This window comes from Vanessa cardui, chromosome 20, assembly GCF_905220365.1.
Source record: "Vanessa cardui chromosome 20, ilVanCard2.1, whole genome shotgun sequence".
NCBI classification, from domain to species: domain Eukaryota; kingdom Metazoa; phylum Arthropoda; class Insecta; order Lepidoptera; family Nymphalidae; genus Vanessa; species Vanessa cardui.
The window spans coordinates 264,480-277,854 of record NC_061142.1 but is presented as its reverse complement, the minus strand read 5'-3'; the positions used below and the strand labels follow the sequence as shown (position 1 = coordinate 277,854).

Here is a 13,375-nt window from a genome sequence, read left to right as displayed (position 1 = left end):
TGAAAGTTAAATTTAATGTCAATTAATATCGTGGTTTATCTGTGTCATCAATGAAATTACGTAAGCTTTTAAATTTTAATATCCTGGATCGTAATGAACGAATCTTTATTTGTCATCTAACGAGACGACGTTTGTATGCCGCATTTGAATAATAATTTTAAACGTTCGACGATTTTAGATAAACGTCAAACTCACAGTGAAAACTGTTATAGACCACAAAGGTCATAAAACTCAAGGATCGATGGTGTGATGAGCATGAGCATATTTCAATCGCCTCAATTTCATAAAGTATCATAAAATCTATTAAATTACCTACATTTGACGTAGCTTAAAAATACTGCCAAAATATTCACAATACCTCTTTATTTATAAATTTCGCTAGATTTATTATAATTGAAAGCTGCTTATTTACAATTACTTATGTACATATTTACATTAAACGACATTAAAAAAAATAGAATATATACCTACTCGGGAGTCAATAATGTTGGAAGTCGTACGTCGGCCAATTTGTAAAACTGCAGTTATGGGGAGAGAAATTGATTTAAGATCCTATTTTTAGACTCGCCCGACACGAGGAGACAATTATAGGTACAGCTGGACCCTAACCTCGGAATAGTTTGCATTTTCTACATATTTCGTGTAAACATTTTAAACTACTAAAATGCGGAAGCGACCTCAGTCAGCGGTAGGTGCCCAACGGCATCCCGAGATTGTAAAGGTATTCTGAATCTCGAAATTCACCGCAGACGCTAGCGTAGAATGTCAGAATCTAATACGCGACATTTATTATAATAACTATGTCATTTATAGGATATAAGTATAGAAATAGCGTATCACCGCAAGGCGGGTGTCGACATTCCGCGAATGAGAATTGCGAATTCTTGCAGAATCGCAGTGATGATAGTAAAATTAAACAACGAATGCATAATTCACGTAGACTTATATAGTTGTAGTCTGTATTATATTCTTTATTATTTATGTAAAATAGCTGGCAAACTAGCAAATAGCCCATCTAGAGGTTAGCGATCGCCACCGTCCATAGACATTGGTAGGTAGTGTAAGAAACGTTTACCACCCCTCACATCGTCAATGCGACACCAATCTTAGGAACTTAGATGTTGTTCAGTATATTGCAATTTGATTATTTTTGTAGTAATTATAATAATTAATTTTATATCACAAACAACAAAATCTTGTGAAATAAAAACAAAAAAGTAGAATTTATAAATGTGGAAGGAGGTATAATATTAAATATGCAATTGGAGTTACTAGTACATTGTTTTGACGACATTATTTTAAACATCTCGTTTGTATCAAAACTAAATTAATGGATCCTTTGCTCTATATGATTATTACAACAAAAATTTGGCTTTTCAATAGAGCGGACAAACCCACAGCACGTATATAGTAATCAATAAAAGCAAATCCCAGTTGTTTGGAATCGGTAGCGGCGTTGTTTGTCGCCATTACGGTGTTGACTCAGCGCGCGCGCAGCTAATGCGTGTGCAAACACCGCCCGCGCCACTTGCGCACGCACTACACTGGCCCTTGCTCCTTGCGCTCTTTGACTATATTATATACATTTATATTATAAACGACAAAAACTTTGATGGTGATCGTTTTAATATATTTTGGTGCATGACCTCAATTTGCGCTGACCCCAAAAAATTGATAGAGTATTATACGGATGTTATTATAATTCCGCCAATAACTAGATTACATTGCTTATTTAAAATAATATGATTGGTTAAAATACAGAAAATATTATTTAATTGGTTATCAACTGGTTAAAGATAATATAGTTGTTCATTGAAATCATATATGTTTTATTATAAACTTTAAAATAAAACATGCTCTATTACCTATATTACTTAATCTATAAATTTTAATGGTTTTAATAATATGTTTACTGTGTTCAAATAGAATATTTAACGAACTTTAATTTTCAAATATTTTAAATGCTACGGGAGAGTTATGCCAATTAAAAATAATTATGTGACGAGTACCAACCCCCCTTTTATAAACATTTTAGTATTTAGTAATATCTAAACTCAAAATGTGACATACCATTCGGTAAATATGTGTTTGTGGATATTTTGATTTCGGGAGCGCCGTCGCCGTGCGCGCTTTGTAAAGCAAACTTAAAGCAGGTCAGCGACGTTCCGTGTAGTTGATGGCGCTTCGGAAAACACAACCAATATTTATGGTGCCCTTGACATTTAATGCCTTTTATTTTTAAGGTAAATTAAAAAATCAGACTTTCATTTAACATTAGCTGATTATTATGTATGATTAGCATAAAATGAGGCTTTAAATTTCACAGCTATGGCCTTTCATTTGGAGGAGACGGTTATGAGGTCATTCCACCACGATATGGTTCAGTTTCAGTTCCAATGTGGTTCAGTGGAAACACAAGTGGAATATTTCTGTAACGTTCACTGTCGATCAGAAAATTAATTACACAATTAAATACGTAAAAAAATCATAGGGTATTGCGCGGATTTGATCTCATATCTTCGGTTAATATGTACTAAACATACTATACTTACAGGCCCTCACGGCTCTAGTTATAATGAGTGATTAATAATGTCATGAGGTTGCTGCTTTAGGGTTGTCCGTGTGTGTGTCTTGCAAAATGAATGTCAGACAGAAGACGCAAGCAACCTATTTAAGATAAATGTTGATGCATTCCAAGACATTTTACAAGCTCCTATTTAAGTTCACGAGTTAGTACCTAGGTATGTGTGAGTTAAACCTGTTTCAGCCACGCGATTGAGCTGGAATTTTACTCGCACTTCTGGTGCAAGTGATAAAGCAAACTAGACTAAAATATTTTTAGCCTTCAAATTTCGAACACAAGTTGAATTACTTGCCTGGATTTGAACCCGCAATTATCGGCCATCTCGGCCTATGAATATTTTTAATAAAATATTGTTATGAAATTATTATTTTTTTGTATTATTTATTATCTTACATTGTGGATCATATTAAAAATTCTGCTACAATTATTGACATAAAACATAAAAATTATGTAAAAGTCAAAATTGATAATAGCTGATGTTCATACTAATAGCATTCCCCGTCGAATCTCAAATCCGATCCTCTGGGCGATACATTAACCAGATTTAGATCAAATATTATTTGTACTTTTTGTTTCAATGCATGTTACATCTAAGCTAATAAGTTGGTAATTCAAGCTTTCATACAAAGCAAAGCGGTTAAATACGATTAGTTTACACAACGAACAAATCGGCGACAGTTTTATTTGCTCACTGCAGCTGAAACTTTTGCGCCGACATAATCGTTATTCCCTGAGTGTTAACGTTCATTATTGTGTGGCAGGAATGTTTATATTCGAGTCGCTGTCCAAACATTGGCTCCGTAAACACAACTAATTGACAGGAAATTGTAACATTATTCGTTGTTTGGAGTTGTACTTAGTCTCGACTCTCGACTTGAAAAGTCCTAATCTGTGTCTTTTCTCTGTCGGTCTCGTCTCGCAAACACATAACATTCCAACTTTGATATCTATCTATTAGATATTTAGATCAAACGCGTAAGTATATAATGTTGTCTTAAATTTTCGCGATGATTAGGTACACATTTAAATAAAACTAATTATAACGGATGAATCGGGGATGTTTAAAAATAATTAATATACGCGATTCATCCGTTATAATTAGTTTTATTTAAATGCGTAAGTATATTTTTTATTATTAAAAATTGTAGCATTGATTTCAAAATCAATCAAATAAACACAAACAATGTTCGGAGTAGTCCAGTTACACATGCATATTTTAAATCTTCTATAGCTTAATATGGGCAAAGTTACTTTTTATTATTTTTCTTTGTCTATTAATTTTATTCTACAAAACGTTTTCTCGCAGATATTTTCATAAAAAATATTCGAAACCTGCGTCCATAATGCGTTGAAGTTAACGTTGATACCCTATGGCACTATGCGCATGCGTGTAATGTATTTAAATGTAATAATTATTATATTATAGTTGCATTTCATAATTAATATGTAACAGTGACATTGTGTAGACGTGTTAAACGATGAGTTTCGAGTTTGATTTAACAGAATAGGTCAACTTTATTTCTTTTTCTTCTGATGTAGTAAGTACAATAATTAAAAAAAAGTCACTTAATGTTATCAAATTCATCAATTGTCATAGCTTAACAAGGAAGGGGTTTGCTTAAACAAAGCCTAAGGCTAAGTTATTGTTGTTTTAAGTTATTTTTTACTTCCAGTAGCCGCATTGTGTTTGCTCTCGCAGCTTCTGCATGGACAAATAAAAAGTGCCGTCTGTGACGAGACGGACAAACAGACCGAGGTTTGTTTGTAGTCAACCGCTCCACTAGGAACGTTCTAATATATATTAGACAAATATATTTACTAGTGGTCTTAATTCAACTATTATAATTATTAAAAATAGGCAATTTTTATAAGCATATTTTATTTTACTAAAGACTTTCAATAGCTCCTAAACAAAGGACAAATCGTTTGACAAACATGAGAAAAGGTTACTGAGCCGATTTTCTCTTTCTTGATCTCATTGGATAAATCAATTATGAGTGTCCCCTATATGAAGGTATATGTGGGTATAAGGGGCGTGTCAGACTAGTACATCGGAATACCCACAAAACAACTGTGACGGTACGTACTTGACGTATAGAAATATTTTAATACATGATTCATAAGGCACAGTTTACTAGTTCGTTATACCACATACTTCAGTGCGGCGACGGATAGAAATTTGCTACGAGTCTACTTGCTTGTTTGATCAATTATTTTAAGTATTCATAAAATATTAATTATATTTAAGAAAAAATTACACAAGAAATTTGATTAATCTTTTTGATAACTTAATTAAAATAAAAATTAAGTCTCTTCCAAAATGATAGGACTTCGATATTGACCAAATATGCTACCTCTAAGCAGCAATAGGATTGATGTGCAAATTTGCTGCCAGAGTTGATGGGGCAATGGTGAAATACAGTAGATGGTTAATAATTGCCATCTGCCATCAAAACGATGCCATCGCCTATGGTATGAATAAATATATACTTATACATATAATGAAATTGCAATGTCTGTTTGTAATATTAAAATAGCCAATTTTCACTCAATGCATATGAATTTATACATGGTACATATACAAAAAAAACATATTTTGCAATTATTGTCGGTCTGTCTATCTGTCTGTTTGTTCCGGCTAATCTCTGGAACGGCTGGACCGATTTTGATGGGACTTTCACTAGCAGATAACTGATATAATAAGGAGTAACTTAGACGACAGTTTTTTTTGTTAAATTCAAAAGTGTACAAGGTCGCGGGCACAGCTAGTACCTAATAAATGACGTCACTATAGTCAAAGAGTTTTGATGCCTGTTGTAAACGAAACACAAAAAATTAAACTTTATTGATAAACATTAGTCAACTGTTTACAAAGATTTCTAATTAAATATAATATTGATACGGTGTAAACTGTTTATTACAATGTTTAGTAATTAATGCTGGCTCGTGCGATAGCTGCGCGTCACCGATAAATAGAGATTTTATCGATACTTTAACGCTTTTACATCACTACTTAGCAACTGTACTTATTATATACATTTTTAAATTATAATTGATTTATGAATTCGTTTAGTACAACTTTATATGTTATGCTTTTGTGATTCTTTTTTTAGATATGTTATTTTATTATGATTATTTTAAGAATATGTTTATCAGTTTTTTCAGGTGATACTTAATTTTTATCAAATTGAAGCCTTACTTTTAGTTAAACCCTAGTTACAACGACATGCCAGCGTTGGTGGATGTTAGGTAACTCATATTAATTTCAGAACCTCGATCGGTTTTATTAATCAATATAAACAAACTTGTTTTCCTACCAAGATTTGCCACCGTAGAGAAAATCAATTTTAACTTGCAATTTAATTAACTTATCTGTATTTATTAACAATAAACACATTCATAAAAACAGAACAATTGTTGATTCGAAATCAAAAAAATTTAATCGTTCAATAATTTAATAATCATTTCGATTATTTTCAATATGTGACGTCACAGACGTTTACCTTACGCGGGTCTTTTGCACACACACATGTGCATCGTAGACTAAGTAGTACATAAGTCTATATAATCTACCGGCCAGCATGAAAGCTTTGTATTGCTGTATGTAAATACGGCTTGAAGGATGAGTGAGCGTGTAAAACGGAATTACAGGGTCATACTTTGGTACTAATCTTGGCTTAACCCTTTACTGGTAAAGGTTGCCGCTCATAGTGAGCCAAGATAAGTTATTTGCTCGTATTACTTCATTACATAGTACAAAACAAAGTCGCTTACCGCTGTCTCTATGTATGCTTAGATCTTTCAAACTACGCAACGGTTTTGATGCGAGTTTTTTTAATAGATAGAGTGCTACGAGGGGCAGATTTTTGTATATAATACATGGACAATATAGTGAAGAAACTAGAAAAAGTCTGTAGTATAGGTATGTACGTAGTATCAGCATTGCAACCGTGCGAAGCCGGGGCGGGTTGCTAGTTCAATACAATAGAAAGTGACGCATATATACCTACTCTGTTAAAATACCTGAGGAATGCAAGATTGTCGTATTACACTTATAATATGATTTATGACACGAAGGGAATGTCAACAAAGTCGCGAGCGAGCGCTAGTTCATTGGCAACGATAATCATTAAATCATAGGTTTTTCTTTTAATCGATAAATATAAATATTGTAATGGTAGTGTTTTACACTGGTAGTGACGTTCGAACTATCGCTTATCGATAACCCTTGACGCCCTTTGAACCGCGATAAACTTTTCCATCTCGGTGCACACTGCGTTTGCGCTTGCGCAGGCTCGAAAACAGGTATCGACATACATACAATGCGAGCCACGTATTTTATCGTAATTGCTTTTTGAAGAGTCTATTTATGTTTTGTTAGAATAGATGATTAGAATTAATGTGTGTTTTTCGTACCTAACCCTTCGATATCCCGAAAGTTTAAAGAAACGAACGTTTTTCAATAAATTTAATTCGAATATATAGATGAAAAAACATAATGCACATCATTCAAATTGTTCATGTCAGTGCCTCTGGTTTAGGTACTAATATTTGAACTGATTATACAAGTTTCTTACTCACTAGTATTGTATAGTATAGTTTAAATATCATAATACCATCCTGGCTTCGCACGGGTGCAATGCTGACTGCACTACAAACTCTATCCTTTTTAAATGCATTACATTTAACTCCTTCAAAAATATTCATTTAAATTACATGCTCTAAAGGGACATATTATTCTACAGCACAAAGTAAATTAGGAGGTACTTAACTTGATGAAGGATTAATGCTGTATTACTCAAAATCACTACGAAAATAAGCGGGTTATCCCAAAGAGATAGACATATACCATCGCGGACTTGTTTGAAGACCTTTTTAAAATGTACAATACCTTTATTTTAATCTATGTCGTAGGGTTCAGCTAGCGTTCGCAATGTCAGCGCGAAAAATATGTTTATTTACGACATCACTTTAGTAACCTCTAAAATAAATAATCTGTGTGTCTGTACTATATTGTGTATGTATTGTACATACTTCCCTCTTGAATTCATCTATTAAAAAAACGCTTTAAAATCAATTGAGTAATTTTAATGATACGGCTTTGTTTTACACTACGTTACGATGTAATTAATGTTATTTAATTTATAATTAATTTTATTTATTTTTTTACTTTAAAAAAATCTTCTAACTCAAATTTGGTTATCTAATAGCAGATAAGTTTTGAGTAATGTAATAACTTATTTTTTTAAATGAATTGTTTTAAGTAATTTTTGCTACGACGATATGATTTTCTTAGTTCACAAGACTACAGTTTTTTTGGAGACGGTTGAGCAAATGGACCAGCTGATAGTAAATATTATCACCATTCATGGAAATTGGCGCGTTAAGAAATATTAACCATTCCATACACAGGCAATCCGCACCGACCCTGGAAACTAAGACGTGACCCTCGTGCCTGTAGTTACACTGACTTACTCCTCCGTCAAACCGAAACTTTGGCTGTTTGGCAGATCAATATAATTGTTGAATGGATCGTATCTACCCAAACCGGCTTGCACAGCACAACCACCAAGTTTTAAATACTGCACAGATTTGTTTTAAAGATAAATCTTGCCAGTCAGCATTATATCTTAAACTCTAAGACTCATCAGTGTAAGAAATTTTCGTAAGAATGCGAATAGTACAAATCAAGACACTTAGGTAATCTACGAATAATAGAATTCAGACTTGATTTTATGTATGTGTAGTTTATTACTATAGGTCCATATAAGTCTGTATTCTTAAATTAGTTACAGTTATTATCTCCTCTTTCTATTTGCATTTGCCTGTTTTCGTTTGTTTTTTAAAGCTTCTGTCACCAAACGGTTTTCTGTGAAAGATCGCTATAACTTATAAGTTTTACTCCACTTTTAAGGTCAGGTAACCTTGAAGTTACAGGCACGAGATATATTGTGTAAGATGTGATAATATTTATTACAACGATAATGTCTATGTGTGACTATTTCAACTGCCTGCATATACACACGCAAAATATATGTTATTATTTATCAATACAAAATAAAGTTTGTTAAAAAAATGTCAAATTGATCAATTATTGATTTATCGTAATGAAGAAATGAATAATGAATAAATATGCCAGTAGTTGAAGGAACAATTTAACGGTTGACTAGAGACGTATGAGTGTGTTTTAGCGATGACCCGCGGCGACTCCACGCGGCGCCTTATCGACTTATCGACAGAACGTACGTCCCTAGAGGTTAGCAGTTAGGGCGGTTGATAAAATTAAGCATATCTTACACGTGTTTCTAATATTGTTGAAAAATAAACAATATATAAAAGGAGTTTTTTTTTGTACGAATTGTTGTAAGTGAATAATTAGCTAGGTTTCAAGTTAAGTATCAATTAGTACAGCGAGGATTTTATTAAAGGATGTTGCATAGCATTTTTTGAATTCAATAATAAAACATACTTATGTCAATTATTAAATATCTTTTTTTTTAAATATTTCTTGTTAAATTAGTTTGATAATATCCACTAAAATTTAGTGTGTGCTCTTAGTAATTAATAATATGGTCTGGTAGTCTTCCGACATAAATTTGTCGTCTCTAAAGACTTCTAGTTTCCCGGATAAGCTAAAAACTGATACATTGGGCAACCGGTGATTAGGAAACCGACGCGAATAATGTAGCATTGGTTAGGTGAGCATTAAACCTATTTGTGAGACTTTCAACGAGCGAATTTAAGTTTTGTTCAAATTCGAATTTTCACCAGCGTGCTTCGTAGTATTTTTTTATGGCTGTTTTGAAATAAGTTCCTAGTTTTTACACAATATTTGAATGCTAAGAAAACGGTAATATTTTTAAAATAATGTTTAGGTCAGGTTTCATATGATTTATTGGTTTTTATGTCATTTCATATACCTACTTAGAAAAAAAATATGGAAATAATAACGTCTTCGGTCATATTTAAATTTGTATTGATAACTATTGTTTTAATATTAATAAATTACCATTGTTTAATCGTTTTTATTAAATAAACACATTTTTTAAAATAAAAGTTATATTTTTTACTTATTTTGAAAAAGCTACGTGATTATTCAAAAATGGTAAAAACTTTTGCATCTGATTAAAATTATCGCAAAAAGTGGATTATTACCTCCTAACGGGAATACGTCGGATAACTAATAACCCCGTATATATTTCGACCTTACCGCTTTACATTTAACTCTATCCTGTATTATGACCAATCAAAACGTATAATTAACTTATTTCCAATTAAGTACTAGATATCATTTTAACTCTATATATAAAAAAATGTTAATTGCAAATACCATCATTACATAGTATAAAACAAAGTCGCTTCCGTCTGTTCCTATGAATGCTTAGCTCTATAATATTACGCAACAGATTTTAATGCGTTTTTTAAAAGGTAGAGTGAACATAGAAAATATCGTAAAGGAATAAGAAAATTTCTGTAATATATTTAGTATCAGCATTACACCCGTGCGAATCCGGGGCGTGTCGCTAGAGTTATTACATATATTTTATAATGTCACTAGCTGCTTCAAGACCGCTTCGTTTGGCTCTATCTCCACGTTAATCGACCTTTTTGAAGATATACAAAAATGTCGATCTCGCAATATTGCACATGACAATGTTACAGACGAGCTCATTCATGTAAACTATACTTTTAATTATAAATTCGTAACTAAACGGACATTGGTTTTTATTATTAGTTTATCTTACAGTTCTGAATATCATAAGAGACTCACACATTTACATTAAATCGGCAGATATTTTTCTAATTTTGTTATTATCCCATTTATTTTATAATAGTTATTGGATTTTATGAATTGATGTATATTGTTAAATTAAATTTAAACAGAAGAATTATTAATAATGTTTTCGCAGACAACTTAAGTAACACATTGTGTTATTGTAATGTAAGATATAAGTATGTTTTTTGTAAATAAATAAATATGAATATTGATTTAACTGCACGAATAAAGGTTGATAAATTAATATAACTTAGACTAAAGAAAGCGATAGGTGACACTGACTATAGTAAATATACATAAGAAACATTTAAAGGACGCAGTCACGCTTCAAAATAGTATCTCGTATCTCCGTAAGCCGTTTCTTGTTTAACTTACGAAATCATAGAATAGTACCTACCTACCGCTCAGTATAATTATATTAGATAATTTTCGAAAAATTTACGACTTTATTTCAAATTCTAGCAATAAAATCGATTGACAAAAATCTACAAGCTGTTCGGAAAGACAAACATGAAAAGAAAATTTGCTTATCTTCTGTAGGTACGTGTGAATGTAACTCAAGTCCTCTTTCGAACCTACTCCTAAGAGGTTGGAGTGATTCGAGGAGATTTTTGTATGTATTTGAGTGGGTCTCAGAATGGTTTAGCATGTACCATCAACTAGATATCTTACTACAAGTCATTTTTGAATATTTTATGGAAGATGTTATAAAAATCTATTCATAGTCTGTCTCGTAAACATTTTTTTTTTCGTGAACTTCTCTGTCAGTCTAAATCACGATGGACTGTGGAAAAATGATTAATATCTACCTATTCAAACTATATTATTTTTTCATTCATCTAACTCATACCAGTAAAATAATCATTTTTATTCTTTTATATCAACCATGTATGTATGTATATATAACTAAAAAACTCTATTTAATTACCATGATGAATTTATGCGCGCCGCCTTTCAAAGAAAATTAGAAATAAGGATAATGTAAGATACAATACAGATTAAATATTTGTGCAATTAATTATGAAATCGAATTTTCGATAGATACTGAAGCTTTAATTTGTTTGTGTCGGTACCTGTATTGCTTAGATTATATACCTATTAATATTGTTTTTGTCGCATCTTACTATTTTTGTTACCAGCGGGACCCGATTATAAATATAAAGACAATTTAATTTAATTAATCAATTAAAGTAAAAATTTTAACGTTGAATGTCTTGTGTTAGTTTTAGCTAAAGAATCGTTAAGGAATAAATTTGAAGAATTCAAGATATAAATTGTTGCTTCTCAATATATATTCTGTAATGTTATGTATGTACGAAAAAATATTAATGATTTTATGAGAAAATGTGATACTCATAGCATCGGTACAAGGAACAAACACAAACTTGTTACTCCTGTTACTCGGCTGCATAGAGTCAGTAACTCCTTTGTGGAGCAATGTATACGGTTTTACAACAGGATCCCAAAAAGCGTTCAAAATGCTCCAATTGCCAAATTAAAAAAAAATATTAAGGAACGCTTATGTGCAAAAGGTTTATACAATTAATGAGTTTATGATTGATAGCACACTTTGGGAATGAAACGATCGTCTCCTGGCTATTTGACATTTCATTTAAATTGTTTATAAAATACATGAGACAAAAAAAACCAGCTGAGTTTCTTTCGCCGGTTCTTCTCAGGTCAGGATATTTTCTTTTCCGAACCGGTGGTACTGTTTCAATTGACCATCAATAAGAAAGTGTAATACTTATATATTGAATAAAGCAATTTGAGTTTGAATTGGAGTTTGAGTTACTGCATTGTTACAATTAATGCAGTTCCTTAGTCAATACAAGATCATATTGACAAAATTATATACAATCTTGTATTGAATATCTATACGTGGATTCGTAATTTCGGATCTTAATATGGATACGGATTTATAAATAATGTTTTACCAGCTTCAGTTACGGTTACAGATACGAAATTATGTGTTTCGGATTATCCGCTTGTTTCGGATATCGCAAGAATAAAAAAGAAAGTACTATATAAATACGAATTTGACTTAATGTGATGACTACTATTTATTATAAAGTATACTCTTAGAACAAGTAAGTATAATCTTAGAATAAAAATAACAAATAGCTGTAAGATTCGCTACTTTCTTGAGTTAACAAAAGAAGAAAATTGTAATAAAGATTTTTTACCGGTTTCGTTTATGGTTATGGATAGATTTTAATTTCGGTTATATGATAGTTCCGATACGGTTACGGACCTCTTAAACATCCCCATTCTATAGGTAAAGGTACACTTAATGATATTGAGTTGATTAGAAATATTTTCTCAGTGTTTCTTCTACGACCGATAATCCCAACCGATGTCGAAAACGGTAGCCTTAATCCTGACATTTTTTATAAAATAATGTTTGAATAAGTTGGTGCTGCAAATGAAATATCTTCATTATGATGTAAATGCCTGTGACGGATGTATCTGATAGGTAATTCGTACACATAACCAAGAGTGGTGGAAAAGTTTTTAAATTTAAATTGTTCAGAAAATTCAGAGTTCAGAAAATATTTTATGAGCTTAGAAATCTAATAAGTAATCGTACATTTTTAAGTAATAAGTTAATACATTGCTTTTTTTTTTAAATATATTGTTTCATAAATAAAAAAATAATATTTCATAATAAAGTCTTTTCAAATAAGTCAGTGCAAGGTGTACTTACCTTCCACTGAGTACCTAGTTAGTTTATAAGTAGGTATATGCACTGCCAAAACGTATTATAACTCTAAAAATACACTGATTTCATATCTAGGTACTACTTATAAATAAATAGAATAATTTGGATGCGAGCGCTTACAAAACTCACCAGTGTCCATCGCGTACCCGGCGGCGGCGGCGGCCGCGTGCAGCGCGCCGTACTCCTTGCCGTCCATGCCACCTAGCATCATCACTGCACTCACATACCCCGCACTGCCACCCGATATCTACCTAATCTACCACCGGCACAATTAAGTTACACGTTCGTCGCG

At 32.0% G+C, this 13,375-nt stretch overlaps 1 protein-coding gene across 1 annotated transcript in view; it reads right to left on the bottom strand.

Annotated features, from left to right (window-relative positions):
• LOC124538671 (paired box protein Pax-1) overlaps window positions 1-13,375 on the bottom strand; it is a 32,926-nt gene extending 19,551 nt beyond the window's left edge. Inside the window, exon 1 of the mRNA XM_047115809.1 lies at window positions 13,213-13,375. Within this exon, the coding sequence (XP_046971765.1) occupies window positions 13,213-13,294 (82 nt within the window). The 5' untranslated portion in view covers window positions 13,295-13,375. The remainder of the gene's footprint in view (window positions 1-13,212) is intronic.